The following is a 19,005-nucleotide window of genomic DNA, read 5'->3' as shown; positions in this document are numbered from 1 at the left end:
CAGGGGTGCAAGGAGATCTCTCTGTGGCAGTTTCACTTTCATTTCTGCTTCACACCCTATTTCCACCCAGCAGCCAGGGCTGGGCTGCGGAGGTGAGGAAACATCTGGTCCCCACACTGGGGCATCCACACTGGGGCACTATTCCTACTGCTGGTGCCTGTGCTTACGCACCCCCGGAAGGGATCTGGGGTGGGCCTAGCATCTTCTTTTGAAAGGCACCCCACTCCTTCCTTCCCATGCTCACACACCGAGTGCCTGTTGGGTGCGGGGAGCTCCTGGGTCAGGGACAGCTGGTGAGTGTTCTGGGATGGTCGTTAAGCCACAGTGCGCCAGGCTAATCCCCATCAGGACCTTGGGCTCAGGGTTTCTTCATGAGGAATAAAATGGTGGTGGTCTGTTGTCTTCTCTCTGCAGGATGGACTTTCCTCTGTGCCCTGCATCCTCACTGCCTTACATGAGTGGGACAGTGACTCTGGAGGACTGTGCTGTGAGCCCCGAGCTGTAGAGCCTGCAGGGGCGGCTTAGATTAGAAGCTGGTCTTGCTGATCCTAAAGCTGACTTACTTTAAGATTTTATGAAAGTCCTAACTTTTGTTCTGGGAAACTTGAAAAAGAAAGGAGATGCTGGCTCTCCCGTCAGAGGCTTGTTGTCGCCTCCCTAGAGTGGCCTGGACCACAGTGTGGAGTCCAGTGTGAAAGAAGTTCTGTTTCCTACACCCAGTCCTTACCTCGACCCTGTGTTCAAGGAGATTTGGGTGCCCAGTGCCCTTGGCTGCTTTGCAATTGGCTGAAGCTGTGGGGTGGGGTGGCAGGTCCTGGCCCAGCTTCTAGCCTTGTAAATAAGCAGGCAGGGTGCCCCTGCTGGTGGGGAACGTGCTTCCTGAGCTTGAGGATCCCACCAGGTGCCTATAGCAAAACTGCCGAGTTGTCCCTGGGCTGCAAGATTTTAAGTGGTGCAAGTGGTTTCTGTCAGTGGACCTTGGTTGGTAGCCCCCTCCTGTCAGGGTCTTTCCTTTAGTTTTGCTAGGAATTCTTTGCTTTTGGGATGCTCTCCTGGAAAGGGTTGGGGGAGTGGGATGTTGTCACCTTCCCTAGGGCAGCCACTGGGATGTGGGTAGTTCTGGTGTGCCTTTGTATCAGCAGCAGGCTGGGATTGCCCAGAAAATGAGACCTTGTAGATGGCCGCAGACCTGGTCCCACTGCTGTGTCTTCTGTCCTCTCCCTCTCCACTAATCAGCAGACATGGTGAGTCATCAGGGTAAGGTCAACCGGCTAAGAGGCAAGTATGGCTGATTCCTGCAAGCCGTGGGTGATAGGTTATAACAGAGACCTAGTGCCACTGGATCTTGTGATAAAGGGTGAAGGATTGACTCCCGTAAGTGCTGAATCCTCGGAGGGTTCTGGCTTTGAGCATAGGTGAATTCAGGGGCTCAGTGCTGGTCCTTGGACCTGTGTCTGTGCTCTCCTGTTCTCTCCCACCGTGGCTTCGTTCTCAGGCCCGTGTTGTGGTGCACCGTGTTGTGGTGCACCGTGAGTGCTCACAATGACCTTTACCCTGGGCTAGGCGCTGTGCACTCTCTCTTATGCTCTGTGCCACAGTTCTGTCGGGTGTGTTTAGTACCCCAGTTTCCTAACCAGACTTGCTGGGGTTCCCACAGCTAGTGGTTGGCTGAGCTGAGATTCAGAGCTGGGCAAGTTGGCTCCAAGCCAGTACCCTAGGCCCTAGGTGCACAGGGACCTGGACTCATTCTGATTTGTCAGCCTCAGCCAGTGCCTGTCTCTGCACTGGGGTGGGCTGGGTGTGGAGCTAGGCGAAATCTCCAGAGGGAAGCTGGGAACTGTTCCTGGAGGGAGTGGGGTGAATGTGGCAGCCAGTGGGAGGTGGATGGACCCCCTGGTTCTGGTTCCAGTGGCTGGTGGGGGCCAGGGGGAGAGCAGGGACTACTTTCTATGGCTTCCAGTGTTTTACAGGATTGTGAAGACCAGGGTAGGGGCCTGCGGGTGTACATGTATTGTCCAGGGCCAGGACACTGTTCCCAAGAAAGGGGAGAGTACCCCCACAAATTGGAGCCGAATGTGAGACTTCTGCCTTTACCTTTCTCCTCAAATAAACCCGGTTCTGGTTTATTGCTGTGGCCAGGCCAGCAAAGGCAGATTCTTAGGGTCTTGGCCCAGAAGCCAGGTGGGTGGGCATCCTGGAGAAAGTACTGCCCCCCCTACCTTGGAGGGTGGCATTTTCCAGGGCCTGGGGATAGGTTCCCTGGGGCTCAGGGTGAAGGGTGATGTCTTCTCTGCCCTGCTGTCTCTGTGGGGAACCTTGGTGTTTTGACACTGAAGTGTTTTGGAGTGAAACAGTCTCCTGTTATGTAAACACAATCAGCCTGTTGCTGCTTGGCCCTGTCCCCACTCAGGGAGAGCTGAGGTCTCTTTTTGCCAGGACGCTGAGGATTCTGTGAGCCAGGAGCAGCTGTGGCTGATCGATTGGGGGGTTCTTGGAGCTGGAGGGAGCGCTGGTCCAGGGAGGGCCTCTGACAGGTCCATGACTTGATTGTAGCCATGTGCAAAGCCTGTCTCAGCTGAACAGGCCTGGTAGGAAGTGTGGGGAGGACACCCTGAGAGTGTTTCCACCTGGAAGGGGGAGGAAGTGGTCATTGGACGGCTGCTGGCCACTAACCCAGGCTGTTACAATCCTCAGGGCCAGTCATGTGGGCGCCAGGCAAAGAGAGTTGACCAGAGGCTGGGAGAAGGCTCATGGCAGTTGAGCCTGGCTAGGAGTTTGGGTTCCTCAGGGTCCCTTCTGGAGCCAGTGGGAGGGTGAGGAGAAACTGCTCAAGGCCTCTTGCCTGAGGCTTGCTTGGCCTCTGGGGGGTGCCTCTGCTTGTTGGTCCAGATTCTTAGAGGCCTGGATCTCTTTAGGGATGGCCATGTCAGGGCAGCTAGGTAGAGGCAGTGCTGGTGGGAAAGATTTGGGAGGAAGGACTGCTCAAAGCCTTCCCCTTTGCTGTGGTCACCATGGACAGCAGAGCTATTCTGACCTTTGTCCTCCCCAGAGTAGCCTCTTGGGTCTTTAGGAGCTGTCCAGGGAGGCAGGGATTGGGATTGGAGAGCTTGTGGGCCTGCACTGATGTCCGCATGCAAGGGTCAAGCTCAGGTCCCTGGGAAATGAATTTGCTGCCTGTCAATTCCATTAAGCCGGTAGGACTGCTGAGTGGACAGTGGAAAGACCACAGGGAAGTGCCTGGGTCTGTTGTGTGAAACTGTGAGGGGTCTTCTGTCTATCTGCTGATGAAAACAGCACTGGAAATGGAAACAAACTTGACAAGTTTGGAGACCTGACCCATAAAATTGCAGAAGTCTGGGCTGGGGCTGGGCTCAGCAGTAGAGCGCTTGCCTAGCATGTGTGAGGCACTGGGCTTAATTCTCAGCACCACATAAAAATGTGATAAATAAAATATAGGTATTGTGTCCATCTACAACTAAAAAAATAAAAAAAATTGCAGAAGTCTCAGGGGCAGGCTAATGATCAATTTGTGAATAGCACTAGATAGCTTCTATTAAAAAGTAGTACTGAGCCTGATTGCAGAGCACAGCACATCAGGGGCATGAAATGAAAAGCAAGTGTCCCTCTCGCCAGCCCAGTCTCCAGAGGCAATGTATTGCCACCTTCTTGTGTGTTCTAGACCTGTGCTGTCTTTGTACAGGCAAGCATGTGCACGCATGCACGTGCATACACACACACACACACACACACACACACACACACACACTGTGGCTCTCCTGTGCTAACTTTTTCATTTAACAAAGCTTATAGATGATTCCATATTGGCACCGACTTTGAGCTGTCAGTGGCCAGGAAATAATGTGAATATAGCTTTATTTTGCTGTTCTCATACAGCCTCAGGCTCTAACAAACCCCTTGTCAGTCTCCTCTTGGGCGCTAGGCCCACCCCAAGCTCATGGTTGCTTTTTTCCCTCGTTTCAGCCTAGGCTGCTGTAACAAACACCACCGACGTTCAGTTCTTGCAGTTCTGGGAGCTGAAGTCAGAGATCAGGGCCTGGTAGACTTGGCTCCTGGTGATGATATCCTAGCTTCTTAATGAGTCCATGGGGGGACTGGGGGCACCCTCCTCCTGATTGCATCTGACCCTAATTATCTTCCAAAGACCCCCACCTCCAAATACCATTACTCTGGGTATTAGGGCTTCAAACTTTTGAGTTTGGGGGGTTATGCAGACATTCAGTCCATATCATCCAGGCACTTTAGAGGAGGAGGTAGTATGAGGCTCATCCCCTAAGCCTGGAAGGGGCTTCAGCATGTACAGGTCCCCATGCCTTTTGCTCCTAGTGCATGTGACCCTTAGTACAGGTGCTGTGCTAGAGAAGGCTGTTCGGAGTGCTCAATTAGCCCAGGGCATGCGTGGGCCCCCTGTCCTAGTCTGTAAAACGGGTACCAGTATCCAATTGGGAGGCAGTTTGAGGGATCACAGGAGATGAGGATGGCTTGACAGAGATGGTTTCTTATGCATATGGATGGTCTGATTATAATTTACCCTTATAATTTCCCCCCGCCCCCCACTGAAGATTTATATATATAGTTTTTGGTACTGGGGATTGAACTCAGGAGCACTCCACCACTGAGCCACATCCTGTACTTTGTTTAGAGACAGGGTGTCACTGAGTTGCTTAGTGCCTTGCTTTTGCTGAAGCTGGGTTTGAACTCATGATCCTCCTGTCTCAGCCTCCTGAGCTGCTGGGATTACAAGCATGTGCACCCAGCTTGAAGATATGTTTTTTTTTTTTTTGTTTTTTTTTTTTTTTTAAAGAGAGAGTGAGAGAGGGAGAGAGAGAATTTTTAATATTTATTTTTTAGTTATCGGTGGACACAACATCGTTGTTTGTATGTGGTGCTGAGGATCGAAACCGGGCCGCACGCATGTCAGACAAGCGCGCTACCGCTTGAGCCACATCCCTAACTTGAAGATATGTTTTTGAGCTGGTGATCGTTACTGATCTTCCAGCTGGAAAAGGGAGGGCTGTGGGTGTGGCCCTTATACCAGCAAGGACCCATCTTGGTCAGTATCTCCTCCCTGTCTTCCTGCCAGCCAGGGTGAGAAGATGTGGCCAGTGGAGGGCTGGTGAGGTCCTCTCCACTGCCCAGTTAGTCCCATTTTCTCAGCTGCTCCCTAGTTCCAGCAATACCCTGGAGCCCAGGGTGCTTCTGGGAAGGGCCCCCAGTCAGCCCCTGACTTGTGCCGTGCCTCATGTAGGAAACGAAAGGGTGTCATGTTTTCCCTGAAATGTTCTGTCTTCTGCAAGATAGTTTAACATCATGGAAGAAAAATTTGAAAGGACAGATCGTTCCTCCACCCCCACCCATACACATTTCCTTTTTGTATATTCTCTTCCCTTTTTGTATCTAACTGTCATAGAGTTGAAATCATTGTACATGTAGCATTTTGGTTTCTGCTTTTGGCACATAGCAGTGTAGTGTAAACATTCTTTGTTTATAGTCTTTAGTTTTTCTTTCTTTTTTTTTTTTAGTGCTAGCATTGAACTCAGGCCCTTGCACACAGTAAGCACTTGCTCTGCCCCTAAGTTGAGCTGCCAGCCCCAGGAAAAGTTCATTTTAAGTTTAATTTTTATTCTTTTTCTATGGAAAAATTTTTAATGTATACAAAAGAAAGAATAATAGCACCACAGCACCTCCTTGATACCAAGTGATAGTCACTATAACTTCTGACTGCTATTTTATTTACTTACCTTGTAGTTCTTTGAGGTGAATTCCAAATATCTGATTTCATATGTAAATGCTTTTGTGTGATCTTTTTTTTTTTTTTTTTTTAAGAGAGAGTGAGAGAGGAGAGAGAGAGAATTTTTTTTAATATTTATTTTTTAGTTCTCGGCGGACACAACATCTTTATTGGTATGTGGTGCTGAGGATCGAACCTGGGCCGCACGCATGCCAGGCGAGCGTGCTACCGCTTGAGCCACATCCCCAGCCCCGTGTGATCTTTTTTTAAAAATATTTTTTTAGCTATATATGGACACAATATCTTTATTTTGTTTATGTATTTTTTGTGGTACTGAGGATTGAACCCATGGTCTCACATGTGTGAGACGAGCGCTCTACCGCTGAGCCACAACCCCAGCCCCGCTTTTGTGTGATCTTTAAGAGCTAAGGAAATGTTAAAAAAAATCAGAAAAGGGCATCATCACATCCGAAAATAAAGTACAGTAGAGGAGGATTATTCTGGTCGCTGTGGAACTGGTCTATTGGGTGGAAAATCATGGTCCTCTGGTCCCTTGTCGGGGATCATGAACTTATTCCTTTACCTCTCTGAACCTTGATTTTTCCTCTTAGATGGGGCTGTGGCAGACCTTCCACGGGTGCTGGTGGGATCGGGGGTGCCAGTGGATGCCTTAGACAATTTCTCAATCTCTGCCGGGTTTTCCTATGACCTCAAAAAGCCCCTCAGTTCTGGGTCTTGGTTCTCCTTTGTAGAAAATGGAGGACCCTGTGAGGGGGAGGGCCAAAGCCAGAAGTTATCCCCAGGGAAGAGGGAAGGAATGAAGGCCAGCTAGCACCTGTGATGTTTTAAGATGGAGGCCCCAATCTAGAGTCCCCAAGAGGGCCAAGCGCTAAGGTCAGGGGGGTGAGCTGCAGCGGGGGCCAGGGTGTGCTCTGGTTCTTTGGCTCTTCCCAGGGGTGGAGGCCTGAGAAGCCCAGAGTGGCACTTTTTTCATTGTTCCCAGAGCGGAATGTGAGAAGTATGTATTTGGGCTTGGGCAGAGCTGGGTTGAACTCTGTTCTTCCTCAGCTAGCCGAATGGCCCAGTGGCCTCTGGGCTTCAACTTCCACTTGCAGGTCATTGCTGTCTTGGGTGCTTGATGGGCGAGGGGTGGGATTTGGATGGGACTGTGTTAGCCACCATTCATTCCTCCAGCAGTGCCTGATCACAGATGGGAAACTGAGCCCAGGAGGTCCACAGTGAGGCTACCCTTGTTACTAACTGGTTGCTCTGGAGTCTGATTGCCAGAGATCCTAAAACTAAACAAGAAAGGAAGGAAGAGGGAAGGCATGCTGGCGTCTTCCTGGAGGGGCCCTGAGCCAGACGTGCAGAATTGAGGCTGGGCCCCCAGCTGGTGCTGCCCAGGCAGCTGGAAATGCTTCTCTCGAGCTGTCTGGCCCTGGCGCCTTTGTTGGCTCTGTTACTTTTTGCCTGCAGGGGCCTGAGCAATCTGTGCTGATGGTAAAACATTTGTTGGACTGCCGCTGTAATCACACTGCAAGGGACACTTGGAATTATATCTGCATTTGGAAAGCTAATTTTAAAGAACGTTTTTCCTTCACAATTATGTGCAATCAGCCAGCCAGTGTCGCACTGTTGGGGATTCTCCCTCCTTCTTCAGCTGAGAGGCATCTATTTTTCTCTTCCTGCCTTTCCTTCAGTCTGGGAAGGCACCACCAACCCTTGGCTGCCCGGATGCCCCCATGAAACCTTTCTGTGATGGCTGTGCAGGGCACAGGGACAGGAGATGTGGAGGATGAGGCTAGACTCAGACATGAGCTACAGGATGGGTAGGATGGGTGGTGGATTCTGTTTTCAAGATAGGAGGTTCAGGTTGGTGGAGAAGATGCTGGAATATGTCATTTCAGTTTGGATGTTGGAGTGGCCAGGATCTTTTGGTGTAAATGACAGTAAGCCCAGTTCAGGTGAGCTTAAGCACAGGTGAATTTCTGGGCCCAGGCAGTCCCACCCCTCAGGCCCTGTGTTGTCTCTCCTGTCCCTCCTTGTGTAGCCCAGTCACTGGGATCTTTTCTGCCTTCTGGAAGCTCCTTACCTGCTTTCCCCGCAAGACCTCCGTGCAGCCCTGCCCTCTGCCTCAGCCTCTCCTGCAGACCTTCCAGCCTGTGTCCCACGCTGTTTCCTTGTTTACCTTCCCCTCTGTGCTGCGAACTGGAGGACAGGGACCCTTTCTGCAGTCTTCATGGTCATGTCCCCAGCAGTGAAGTTGTGCCTGGCACAGAGTAGGTGCTTGAGAAGCATGCATGAAACAAATGCCCGCATGCCTTGGGTCAAAAAGTGGCCAGCGGGTCATTCGGAAGAGTTAGTTTAGGAGAACCTTGACCAACCTTGACCTCACCCGTGGTGACCTGTGTTCATTCCCTTCTCTTAAGTTCTTGTCCTGACAGCTGGGGTCGGTGCTGCACACTCACTGGTTCTTGGTCTAGGGAAGTGGGTTGAGGGTGGGACAGACCTGGGCTGGGGAGGAGCCCGGGTCAGGGGAATGTACCACTGCTGGCTTCTAGGTCCTAGGCTGGTGCCCCGCCAGCCCTCCTTGGCCCTTCTCTTTTGTTGCCCCGCTGTGGGGGGCTGTTCCTGGGAGAGGCCTCCATGTTGAGGGTGGTGGCCAAGGGGGGCATTCCAGACAGAGGGGCTAAGGGTGCGGGCAGGTGGCTGGAGGTGTGAAGGAAGCCTCTGTGGGTCAGGGCTGAGTCAGGTGTGGAAGGAGCAGGTAGGGTGGGAATGCCTGGTGGGGAGGTGAGCACCTCTTGCAGGGCTTGAATACCCGTGGCAAGGGAAGCGCCTCAGGAGGGCGTGACTGGGCAGGGAGAGTGCGCCGAGTCAAGTTTTCAACTTAGAAGGCTGCTGACTGGAGGGTGGGTGTGCAGGCATAGCAGGGAGACCTCATGGAGGCCTTCAGGGCAAGGTCTGTGCCTCTGGCCAGCTCACACGTGGTTTTCCCTTTTCCCTTCTGATTGGAATTAGATATTCTTCTTTTTGGTATTTTCCATTTCTGCCCAGGGGCCTGGCTCTTGACATTGGCTTGTGACTACTGTGACCCCTCCGTGTGGGGCTCTAAAGGATTATTTTAGCTATTTGGGGCCTGTTGCCATGACTCCCAGCTGCAGAGTCTGGCAAGGCCTAAAGACTGGGGCATGTGCCCACCTGCTTGGAGCTGGCCCTGGACCCTTGACTCTTGGCAGTGGAGTCCTCTGGCCCCAGGTTTGTCCACCTCTTCTAGAGGTGTAGCTGGCCATGCATTTTCATTGGCTGCCGTACTGTGATCTGGCTGATTTTTCTTTTTGGGGTAAGACTCCAGCAGTGTTATCTCTGCCACCTTCTGCATGGGTTCGTCTCCCCTCTCTGGGCATCTGAAGTCTGCTTGGATTCCTCCCACCATGGGTCGTTCACCACTTGCTTTGACATCCTTCCCCTGAGAGTTGGCAGCCTCTTCCTGAGGTTTAGCTCAGTCTGATTCCAAGCCCCTTCTGCTTCATCAGAAGAGTCCCTTCTGCTTGGAGAGTCTGACGTTGTTATCAGAAGGAGCTGGCATCCTGTTGAAGGGGAGGAATGGGGGTTCAGACCTCCTGCTTCTGGGCCTCAGGTGACACAGGCACAGCCAGTCTTTGTGGTACTGGATGGCTGAGGCCAGACACACCCCGTAGGAAGTGCCCTGAAGCCCTTTACCTTTAGGCCTTTTAGGGGATGCTCTCAGCTCTTGGGGACCCAGGGCGGTGGTGCCCGTCTCCCTGGCCTGTTGGGGCCCAGGGTCTGAGGAAGGATTTCATTTCGCAGTTGGGGCAGTGGTGGGTGGCAGAGGAGAGGCAGCTTTGTCCAGAATAGTCCTTTCCCAGAGATCCAAAGGCCTCACCCCCAGCAGACCTGGAGAGACCCCTGACACACAGGGCTCCTGCTTCTCCAGGGCAGTCGCACAGAGTCGTGGGACCAGGAGGCCTTTGCTGACTGACAGGCCTGAATTTGGACTGTGGTTCTTCTTGCTTGCTGGGAGTCTTGGGCAGGATTCTTTATTGCTCCGAATCTCTCTGCTAGAAAAAATGTGACAGTTATTCCGCTAATGTTGCTGTGGATGGTAAATGTGAGCAGAGTGCCCGTGCCAGGCCTGGTGCTCTGGGCCCTTCTGGGATCGTTGGAGATGTCCTTGGTCCTTTCTCCTGCTTGGTTTGGGGAGAGCAGAGTGGGTGGGAATGAGGGAGCGTTAGTGGTGTTGGCCTCGTGTTTGTGTGGGTCACACTCAGGCCCTAGGAATCCTCCCTGAAATTCAAAGGGCTCAGGGTCATCAGATGAAGTAAGTGATGCCTGTTGCTAAAGTTAGGGTGTCTATGAGTGCGGGACTTCAACAGGCCCCTGCTGGCCTTTCTGGGCCTGGGACTCAGGCCCAAGGGCTCAGGCTCAGACTCTGTTTGAAGCCTGTTCTTGCTCAGAGCACTTGGCAGGGCTAAGGGAGGTGCCCTTCAATGGATCCAGGTGGCCTTAGGATTGGGTGTGGCTGTCCTGGGCATCTCTTCTAGACCTTAAGATGACCCAAGGATCAGGATTTTCACCCCTGTCCCCAATTTACAGCCAGCGCTCCTGGGCCAAAGGCATTCATCACCCAGTCCCTGTTCCCTTCCCTGACCCTTGAGTCCTCCTCCCTGATGTTGCCATCGAGGACCCCTGCAGCAGTGTCTGGTTATACCCAGCACCCTCTGGAACCCTGTAGGCACCCTGTGAGGCCCGTGGAGGCCCCTGTGAACTCCTGGGCATATGCTCACCTGTCCCTTTCTCAAATGTGGACACTTTAGGGAGCGACAGTTTTGTGGGGTGGTAGAACTGCAGGAGTCTTGGCATTGTGGCACTTGGAGCAAGGCCCTTGCTAGTCCTTACCAAAGGCAGACAGCCCTCAGCACCTGTGCTCGGGGTAAGAGGGCACAGTGTGCTACAGAGGCGATTGCTGAGGGTCTTGAGATGGGGAGATGGCCCTGGGTTACCCAGGCATCCCAGTGTACTTGCCCAGGTCTTGAGGAGGAGGAAACGGGAGATGCAGCAGGGCAGGCGGAGGTCAGTCAGCAAGGACAGCAGCCAAGCAGCCAAGGACAGCCTAGGGCCTCCAGAATGGAGAAGGATGGGAGCGGACAGGTGCTTCCCAGAGCCTCCAGAAGGAAGGCCGCTCACTGACCTCTTCAGTCCTGGACCCAGGTCTGTCTGCTTGTGCCTATCCCTGACAGCCATAGTAGGAGGTGCTTGCAGCATTGATACCCTCTGCCTGTTTCAGGGCCCAGGGGGCAGTGCTGGGTCAAGGTCAGTGTGTATGACTACATGGTGTCGGATCAGGCTGCTTGGCTCCCTGCCTCATCCATCAGAGGATAAGGTGGCCCCTGCATTCCTCGGGATGGCCTTCCTGCCTGCCATCTGTGGATGTCTGAGAGGGAATTGTTTAGATAGGGCGTTTGGTGTGAGCTTTCTGAGGTGGCAGCAGGGCTGACTCTCACCTTTGCTTTGATTGATAGCAATTGATGCATGTGGTGAGAGGGGCCCAGGAAACGTTGGTGCCTGATATCTGGCCTTTGCCCTACTGTATGGCACCTGCAGGCCTCCCGGTCACACCCTGGCAGCTCCTGCCCCTGCCTGCAGCTCTCTCCAGCAGCACCCTTCTGAACCCTTGCCTCTGCCTCCTGCTGCCCCGATGTTGGCTGTACTCAGGGCCTGTGGCATACACACCAGTGCATAGCTCGTCTCTCACCCACCTTCCCTGTGGCCACCAGCATCTCTAGGCAGGACTTGTGGCCTACAGGCCCCTATGCACCTGGGCCAGCCCAAGATTGCACAGAGGAACCCAGCAAATGTTTTTTGAAAATTAGCCAGGGAAACCTCTTTGTGCCTGTGGTTGGCAGATCAGTAGCTTGGTAAGTAGGGAACTCCTAAACCTTAGTGGTTGGAGAATCCTCTCGAGGCCTTGGAGCTCAGGGCTGCAGGGTGCTTCCAACTGTAGGATGTGTCGGCCGCGGCCGCGGCAGCAGGCAGCGCAGAAGCTCTGTGTCTGGGGTGCAGCCTTGAGGGCAGGTTTCTCAGTCCCTGGAGTCCCAGGGAGGAAATGCCAGCTCAGGGGCATTCTCCCTGCCTGCAGAAGCCTGCAGAAGCTTACCTCACCAGGCTGAGATTAAAACCGACTTGGCATTCTTGGGATTAAGAGAGTGTTGAGAACAGAGCGGGCTGTGTCTGCGCCTGGCAGGCTGCTGGAGCAGGTGGGGGAGGCCTGGAACCCGACTTCCAGCGTCCCTGGCTTCCTTCTCCAGGGACCATCCCTAATTAGGGGAATGAAAAATTACAGCACCTGCAAGACCCAAAATGATTTCAGGTAGAGAACTTTTGTATTAGAAAACGGATGTGTTTTCACTGTTAAGGGACAGACTTAATATCTGCTCTTGGCTTGAACCAGCAGCACTTAGGTGCCGCATAGTATGTCCTGGGGCACTCTGCAGCCCACTCTGTCAGCCTGAGACTCTGTCCTGAAAACCAAGGGGTGGGGTTGCCAGGCGCCTCTCCAGGAGGCCCAGGAGGGGAGTCACTGGCTGCCCTCCCCCACGCTGGGTTCCAACAGCTGCTTCTAGGGGCCCCACCAGCTTGTCTAGGTCTGAGATCTGGTCCTGATTCAGGCTGCACTGTAGGGCCAGCCTGCCTCCCTCTGGTGGGGCACCGAGGCTAGGTAGGGTCTCTCGTTAAGGTTGGTCGTGTCTGACCAATCGAGGGAAGGACCCTCCCCCCATAAAAGACATATGGCAGCTTCCAGTTTATCTGGTTCTACTCTGGAGCTGTCCAAATAATTCAAATGTTTGTATTGGCTTTGAAAATTCTGTTCATATGTTGTCTTTATGTTGGGTCATTTCAATTTCTGGCATTGTCAGTAGGAGGAAAATCCAAATTACAAAATAATGGGCCAGGGAAGCAGGATGCCATGGGGGAGCAGGCAGCCAGGCTCTGGGCTGAGCTCAGCACTGGGGGGCTGGGAGTGCAGTTTAGGGAGCTGAAATAAAGACCAGTCTCTGAGCCTTGGGGGCTCACTGTCTGCAGCGTGGGATGGCTGTGGCAGGGGACAGGGCAGGAAAGGGTCCCTTGGTGAGGATGGTGTTGGAGCTGGTCTCTTTGGATGACCTGGAGTTTGCCAGGTAGGGATAGGTACTCCAGTGGACAGGACAGTTTGTACAGAGGCATGACCTGTGCTTTTGGAGAAGCGAGTCTCTCTGGGAGGGTTTGAGAGGAAGGCCTGGTGCTGCCTTCTCTCAAATGCTCACGTACAGTGAGCTAGGAAATTGGAGATATAGATAGGCACAAGCCCTGCTCGATGAGGGGTGTTTAATAGTCAGGCAAGGTCAGGTAGGTTGCAGTGGCAGATACACCCCCAGGTCTGAAACAGCAACACTTGATCCAGTGGATCTGCTACCCCCAGGGCTGCCCCTTGTGGATCTGCCACCCCCAGGGCTGCCGGCTGCTCCACAGCAGCCCTGTGTTGTATCTTCTTGGCCTCAGCACCGTTGTCATTTTAGTCCAGATGATGCTGTTTTAGGGTTTGTCTGTGTACTCCACACACTAGATGCCCACAGCATTCACTCCAGCGCAACAATCGGGAATGTCTTCAGGCCTTCCTAAATGTCCCTGGGGAGCAAATTGCCCCTGTTGAGAACCAGACCTGGCCGAAGGTTCTCTTGGTCACTGGTTTCTTTCTGGACCCCACCCTGGCTTTGATGCTGCTCAGCCAGGGTTGTTTCCAGGCAGTAGGTCTGGCTGGCTTTGGTGCCCCCACACTGCTGAGAGGCTGAGAGGACTGGCTGGAGGGCCTTGCACTGGCTCTTGAGTGCTGCTTCCTAGAAGTGTCACTTATTTTTTTTTTTTTTTATAAAGAGAAGAGAGAGAGAGAGAATTTTTTTTTTTTAATATTTATTTTCTAGTTCTCGGCGGACACAACATCTTTGTTGGTATGTGGTGCTGAGGATCGAACCCGGGCTGCACGCATGTCAGGCAAGCGCGCTACCGCTTGAGCCACATCCCCAGCCCGAAGTGTCACTTCTGATCACATGTCATTGACCAGAGCAAGTGTTGTGGCTATGCCTGGCTCTGCGGTGGGGTGTAGCAGGTGCAGTGCGGTGGCACTGAGCATCTAGGAGGAGGAATACTGGTACTGGTGGCCACTGTTGGTGTCTGCCTCTGAGTAGTGAACCTAGGAGTGGGCAGTGCTGTGGAGCCAGGGAGTCCGCTGCTCTGTGCTCAGTGCTGGGCAGGGAAGCTTGGGTGTGGGGCCTCTGAGGCTGGAGACCTAGGAAGGCTGCTCCAGAGAAGCTGACTTGAGGGGGTCGGGGTGTGCTGGGACTGCGGCATTGCCTCTGCACACAGGGGTAAGGGAGGAGGCCCTGTTTCCTATCAGTAACCCCAGGTCCTTGGGAGACATTGTGGGCTCTGGGTGGCATGCAGAGACCCCTGCCTTTGTAGGCAGAGAAAGGTGGGGGATGTAACTCAGGACCGTTCCCCACATGCCTGGTACCTTGAAGTGCTAAAGGGTCCTATTATTCTGGGTGACTGAAATCTCAGTTACCAAGCCGTGCTACAAATTGTTTGGTGAGGTTGCCTGGCCTCCTGTTTTCCTAATCACACCCTTGCCTTCCCTAGGTGGTTGTTAACTTGGGGTGTGGTGCATGCAGCTGCTTTTGTTGCCCACAGGTAGGGGTGGGGGGGGCACAGTGTTTCCAGCAGATCCCTCCTGCTGTGAGATGGCTCCTGGGAGGCCTGGCTGGGTTGTCCTTTGTAGTGGCAGCTGGGCTCTGGAGTGGGCAGTCCTCAGCTGTGCCTGGGAGGGAGGCAGTGGCTCCAACCTTGGATATGGCAAGAAAGCAGTTCTTGAACCTGTGGGATCCTTTTTGGACAAACCTCACTATTCTTTGGTGGCTGCTCTGCTGTTTCTGATTGACAGGAATTCTCTTAGCTGTCAGCAGGCCATTCACCTTGTTGGCAAGAGGGGACCCTCCCTCTCCTACTGCTGATGCTGATGTTCACGGGCCCTGCACCCTTCTGTCCTCCTGGGCTGTGAGGCAGGCTGTGTGTGACGGACTCTGTCATCCTAGAGTGACCTGCATTGGCCTTCTGGATGCCGCGGCCAGTGGCCTTGCATTGGGGCTTTTCAGGGCCTTGTGGTGTGCACCGTGGGTGCCTTTCTGAATCTTACATCACTCTTTCTACTTCTCTTTTTTCTGTTTCTCTTTATTGGGACTCCATTGTTGTCCCTATGCCTCAACACCAGGTCATCCAGGATAATTTTTGTCATCTTCAGGAAGTGGAAGCTGCTGTCACTTCATTGAAAGTCCCTGTTGTTCAGCCTCCAGTGACAGAGACTCATCTTAAACTAGTTTAAGCAGAAACCTGCAGGTGCAGATCCAGAGAGGACTAGATCTAGGCTGGACCAAATCCTGAAACTCCAGCAAGAGGGCTGTGTCCTTGCCTAGGTCCTTCAGCCATTTCTCCTGGTTTGGTCTCTGGTCTAGATTCCGGCCACTAGGAGGCAGGGCCACTTACATTGCTGACAGTCCCCCAGGACCCGTCCTCAGGAGGACCAGGACTGGCACCTTGGAGTCAGAATCATGTGGATAGGAGCAAAAGTAGCAGAGTCTGTTGCTGATATGGGCCTGGTGATGCGCTGGGCCTGAACTCCTGGTCTCCCAAAGTCCCATGGGATGGGTACTAGGACTCTCCCCATGTCACAGGGGAGAGCATGGGGGTAGGTGGCTTAGGGATGGCGGCACAGCTGGGCCTGAGAAAACTGAGGTACCAGGTGCCTTGGGTTTTAATCAATATTTTAATTATTAAGCTTTAACTCTATTGTCACTTTTTTCTGTGGTGTTGAAGTAACATATGCTCACTGTAGAAAACACAGGGCAGTGGAAAGGAAGACCAGCAAACCTCTTTCTTGCTGCCACCAGCCACTGCAGCGTGTTCCCTTCTGGCGTTTTCCCAGGACCCAGGTGTTTCAGTGGGTGCAGAGTCTGCCGAGTGTCCACCCGCAGTGTGGAGGCCCCGCCGAGGGTGCCGCCCAGCTCCTCTGCGAGCAGTCTGTGGAGGCCTCCTGCCTTCCTCAGGAATCCCGAGTGCCCCCCGCCTGGCTTCATCCTTCATTTGGTGGTTGGATCTGTGCCTTCACAGGCATCGTCTCAATGTCAGACCCAGCCAGCAGCCAGGGTTTCACCTATTATTTTAAAAATCGTTAAGAACTCTTTTCCTAGAGTTTGAGAATATGCTGTAGGCACTCTGCCAGAATTCAGGGACGTGGTGAAACGGACATCGTCTTCTCCACGCTGCCTTTGCCCTCTCGCTGGCCGCGCTGTGGTCATTTTCTTGGAGTTGTTTTAGTTTGTTCTGTTTACACACAAGCACACCCTCTCGTCCTGACTGCTGTTCTTCACACCGATGGCTGTGTCCTGCACACAGGGTTTTGCATTTTTCACATGCAGCTTTGTGGAGGTGATTCTCCTCCTGGGCGCAGGGAGGGCTTCCTTGTTCTTTCTACTGCTTCATGCTGTTCTTTCGGGCATGTGGTTTGTTAGTGGAACCTCTTGGGGACATGTAGTTCACTACCAACCTTTTGCAATCACAGACGGGTTGGCAGTGGGATCCCCGAGTCTGAAGTATTTTGCACACTGAGTGTGTCTAGGGTGACAAGGTGGGCGGTGGAGTTAGGGTTTTCAAGAGGGAGCAGCTGGTACTATTCCTCTGTTCCTCATGTCCCTCCCTTCTCCCTCTTGCCCTTTGGCTTCACAGTTCTCTTTCTGAACTTTCTGGTTATGGCAGGATTTCAGGAGCCTGCTCCTGGGGATTTCGAGGTTGCTGGTACCTTTGCTTTTCAGAAGTTTCCGATGAGGGAATGAGCCCTGCCTGACAGGTTATTTCCCAAGAGGAGGTGGGGTAGTGCACCGGGCTCCACTACCAGAGGGGACATGGTTTTCCACCAGTGTTCCCTGTTCATCCCCTTACAATGTGGCCCTGGAGGCCAGAGGTGCTAGCCCACTGGGTGCCACCACCCACTGTGCTACACCTGGCTGTGAATGCAGGTGGGGCAGACCTGGCTCTGGCCAGCTCCTGGCTTCCTGAGTCCCCTGAACTTCTGCTTACTCACCTGAGCAGCGGGAAGCCTGTGCCCTCCCTCCTCGGGCTGCAGGAGGAGTCAGCGGGCAGGAAGGGTTCAGGTGTGTGTGACCTGACGTGGACTGAAGGGAACCAAGCCCCACTTTTTGCCAAAGTTCCAGTTTATCCTGTTTTAGGAGCTCTGAGCTGGTGGGGCTGGTGGGACTCTGGGGAGCTCAACCCCCTGAAGAGTTCAGCCTACCTTTTCTCTTGATTACTTTTGTTGTTGTTGCTTTCTTATTTTTGTGTTCCATCTGTTTTCAAAGCTAGGGATCTTTTTTTTTTTTAAATATTTATTTTTAGTTGTTGTTGGACACAATACCTTTATTTATTTATTTTTATGTGCTGCTGAGGATCGAACCCAGCCCTTGAGCGTGAGAGGCGAATACTCTACTACTGAGCCACAAACCCAGCCCCAAAGCTAGGGACCTTCTTAAAAAAAAAATTTTTTTTAAAGGACTAGATGTTGTAAAATGTGGACTGATTGGAATGACTGCAGTTGGCTTGGTAGAGATGAGAGCCATGTGCTAGGATAATCTGGATGCCAGCAGGATTTTCCCAAAGGGCATTTGTTGTACCCTCAGAGTGCTGGACTGGGCTGGGCCCAGGAGCTGAGCTAAGTTTTCCTGTTTCTATACCTTCATTTACCAGCAACTGTTCATGAGCATGTACATGCCAGGCAAGCACCAGAGCTAGGTGTGGGCACACAGTTTTTAATCTTGGAACGTTCTTTACTCTACGGAGCTTGGGGAGTCAACTCTAGTTCCTGTTGCCTGGTCCCAGGCTTCTTTGAATGGCTGTCAGAGGCCCTGCCTTCTTCCCAGCATGCACACAACATGCACTTCAGTCTTTCTCAGTCCCTACATATCCTGGTAACCCTACCCAGGGCACTCCTAGGTGATGGTGATCCATGCTCTTGCACAAAGGGCTGGGAGAGTAGCAGCTTAAGGTCTGTGGGAGTGTTGCTGGGGGGGTTGGGGAGGGTGCTGTGGGATGACACTGTGCTGTTCCACACAGAGGGGCCCTGGCTATGCTTGTGGGAGGAAATGTGGGGGGCGAGGATGAGGGCTCTGTGCTCTGGGCAGACCCAGACCCAGGCTCTTAGTAGGTGGGCAAAGTCAGGCATATGTGGGGACAGATAGTAGCCTGAGACTATGTGGGAGAGGGGGGAAAAAGGGGGAGGACGTGAGATTTAGACTAGGAGGGGTATGGGTGGACTGGGTCAAGGGACTGGCAGGGAGTCCATGGGGCCAGAGATGGCTGGTACTGGAGACATGTTTGGCCTGAGAAGGGTATGAGGTCAGGATCCTGTGGCTTCCCGTGGGTGAGAGTGTTTTGGGTTGGGTGTAGCAGGCTATTTCAGGCTGTGGCACACCTGGGCGCCAGCCCAAGGTGTTCAGCCTGAGGCTGGATGGCATGGGGAGCCATGGGGGGAGGTTGAGCTGAGCAGAGGCACTGGCGTCCATGGTGAATTTGGTGGTGGGAGAGTCTTGGGACAATGCAGGCTGGAGCCACTGAAGAAGGCCTGGCTCCTGGATCAGAGGGAGGACAGCCATTATGAGTCCTTAATGGGACTTCAGCCAGCTTCACCCTCTCCTCTAGCCCTTGGTGGCTGTGAGAATCCCTGCCCTGGAGAGCATGGCTGTCCGGGCGACATGGAGACTGGTGCCCACTCTCCCAGGGCGGCTCTCAGCGCTGGCCTGCCTTTAGCTGTAGTGGATGTTCTGCTTCCTGCCTGCTGTAGTAACGTGTGTTTTCTTTGTTTTTCTCCACAGGAAGCGGGGGATAGAGGTGGTGCAGGTGAGTACAGACTGCACTTTGACCGCCTTCCAGGTAGCGTGACCTAGTGCTCCCCTTTCCCAACTCCATAGGAGTCTGAGTGCTTGGCCCTCTTGTCACACTCTGGTTGGTAACTTTCCCCTGAGGATTAAATGCCATTTCCTCACCAGGCTGGGCACAGGTGGTTGATGGCTGCTGCCGTGCAGAGTTACTGTGCCTTTTTGGGGAAGGAGCTGGGGTTAGTTTGGGAGTTCTGGGGGTCATGGTATTGCTCGCATTGG

The 19,005-nt window shown here is 53.1% G+C and overlaps 1 protein-coding gene across 3 annotated transcripts in view; it reads left to right on the top strand.

The window, feature by feature from the left end:
• Window positions 1-19,005, top strand: part of ITPK1 (inositol-tetrakisphosphate 1-kinase) — a 135,243-nt gene that overhangs the window by 8,788 nt on the left and 107,450 nt on the right. For all 3 annotated transcript variants that reach the window (XM_081289375.1, XM_081289377.1, XM_081289376.1), the window contains one exon: window positions 18,721-18,745. In XM_081289375.1, the coding sequence (XP_081145501.1) occupies window positions 18,721-18,745 (25 nt within the window). The remainder of the gene's footprint in view (window positions 1-18,720; window positions 18,746-19,005) is intronic.

The sequence above is a fragment of the Spermophilus citellus genome, assembly GCF_964194105.1.
Source record: "Spermophilus citellus genome assembly, chromosome: 4".
Taxonomy (NCBI): Eukaryota; Metazoa; Chordata; class Mammalia; order Rodentia; family Sciuridae; genus Spermophilus; species Spermophilus citellus.
This window is presented reverse-complemented; position numbering and strand designations above follow the sequence as displayed.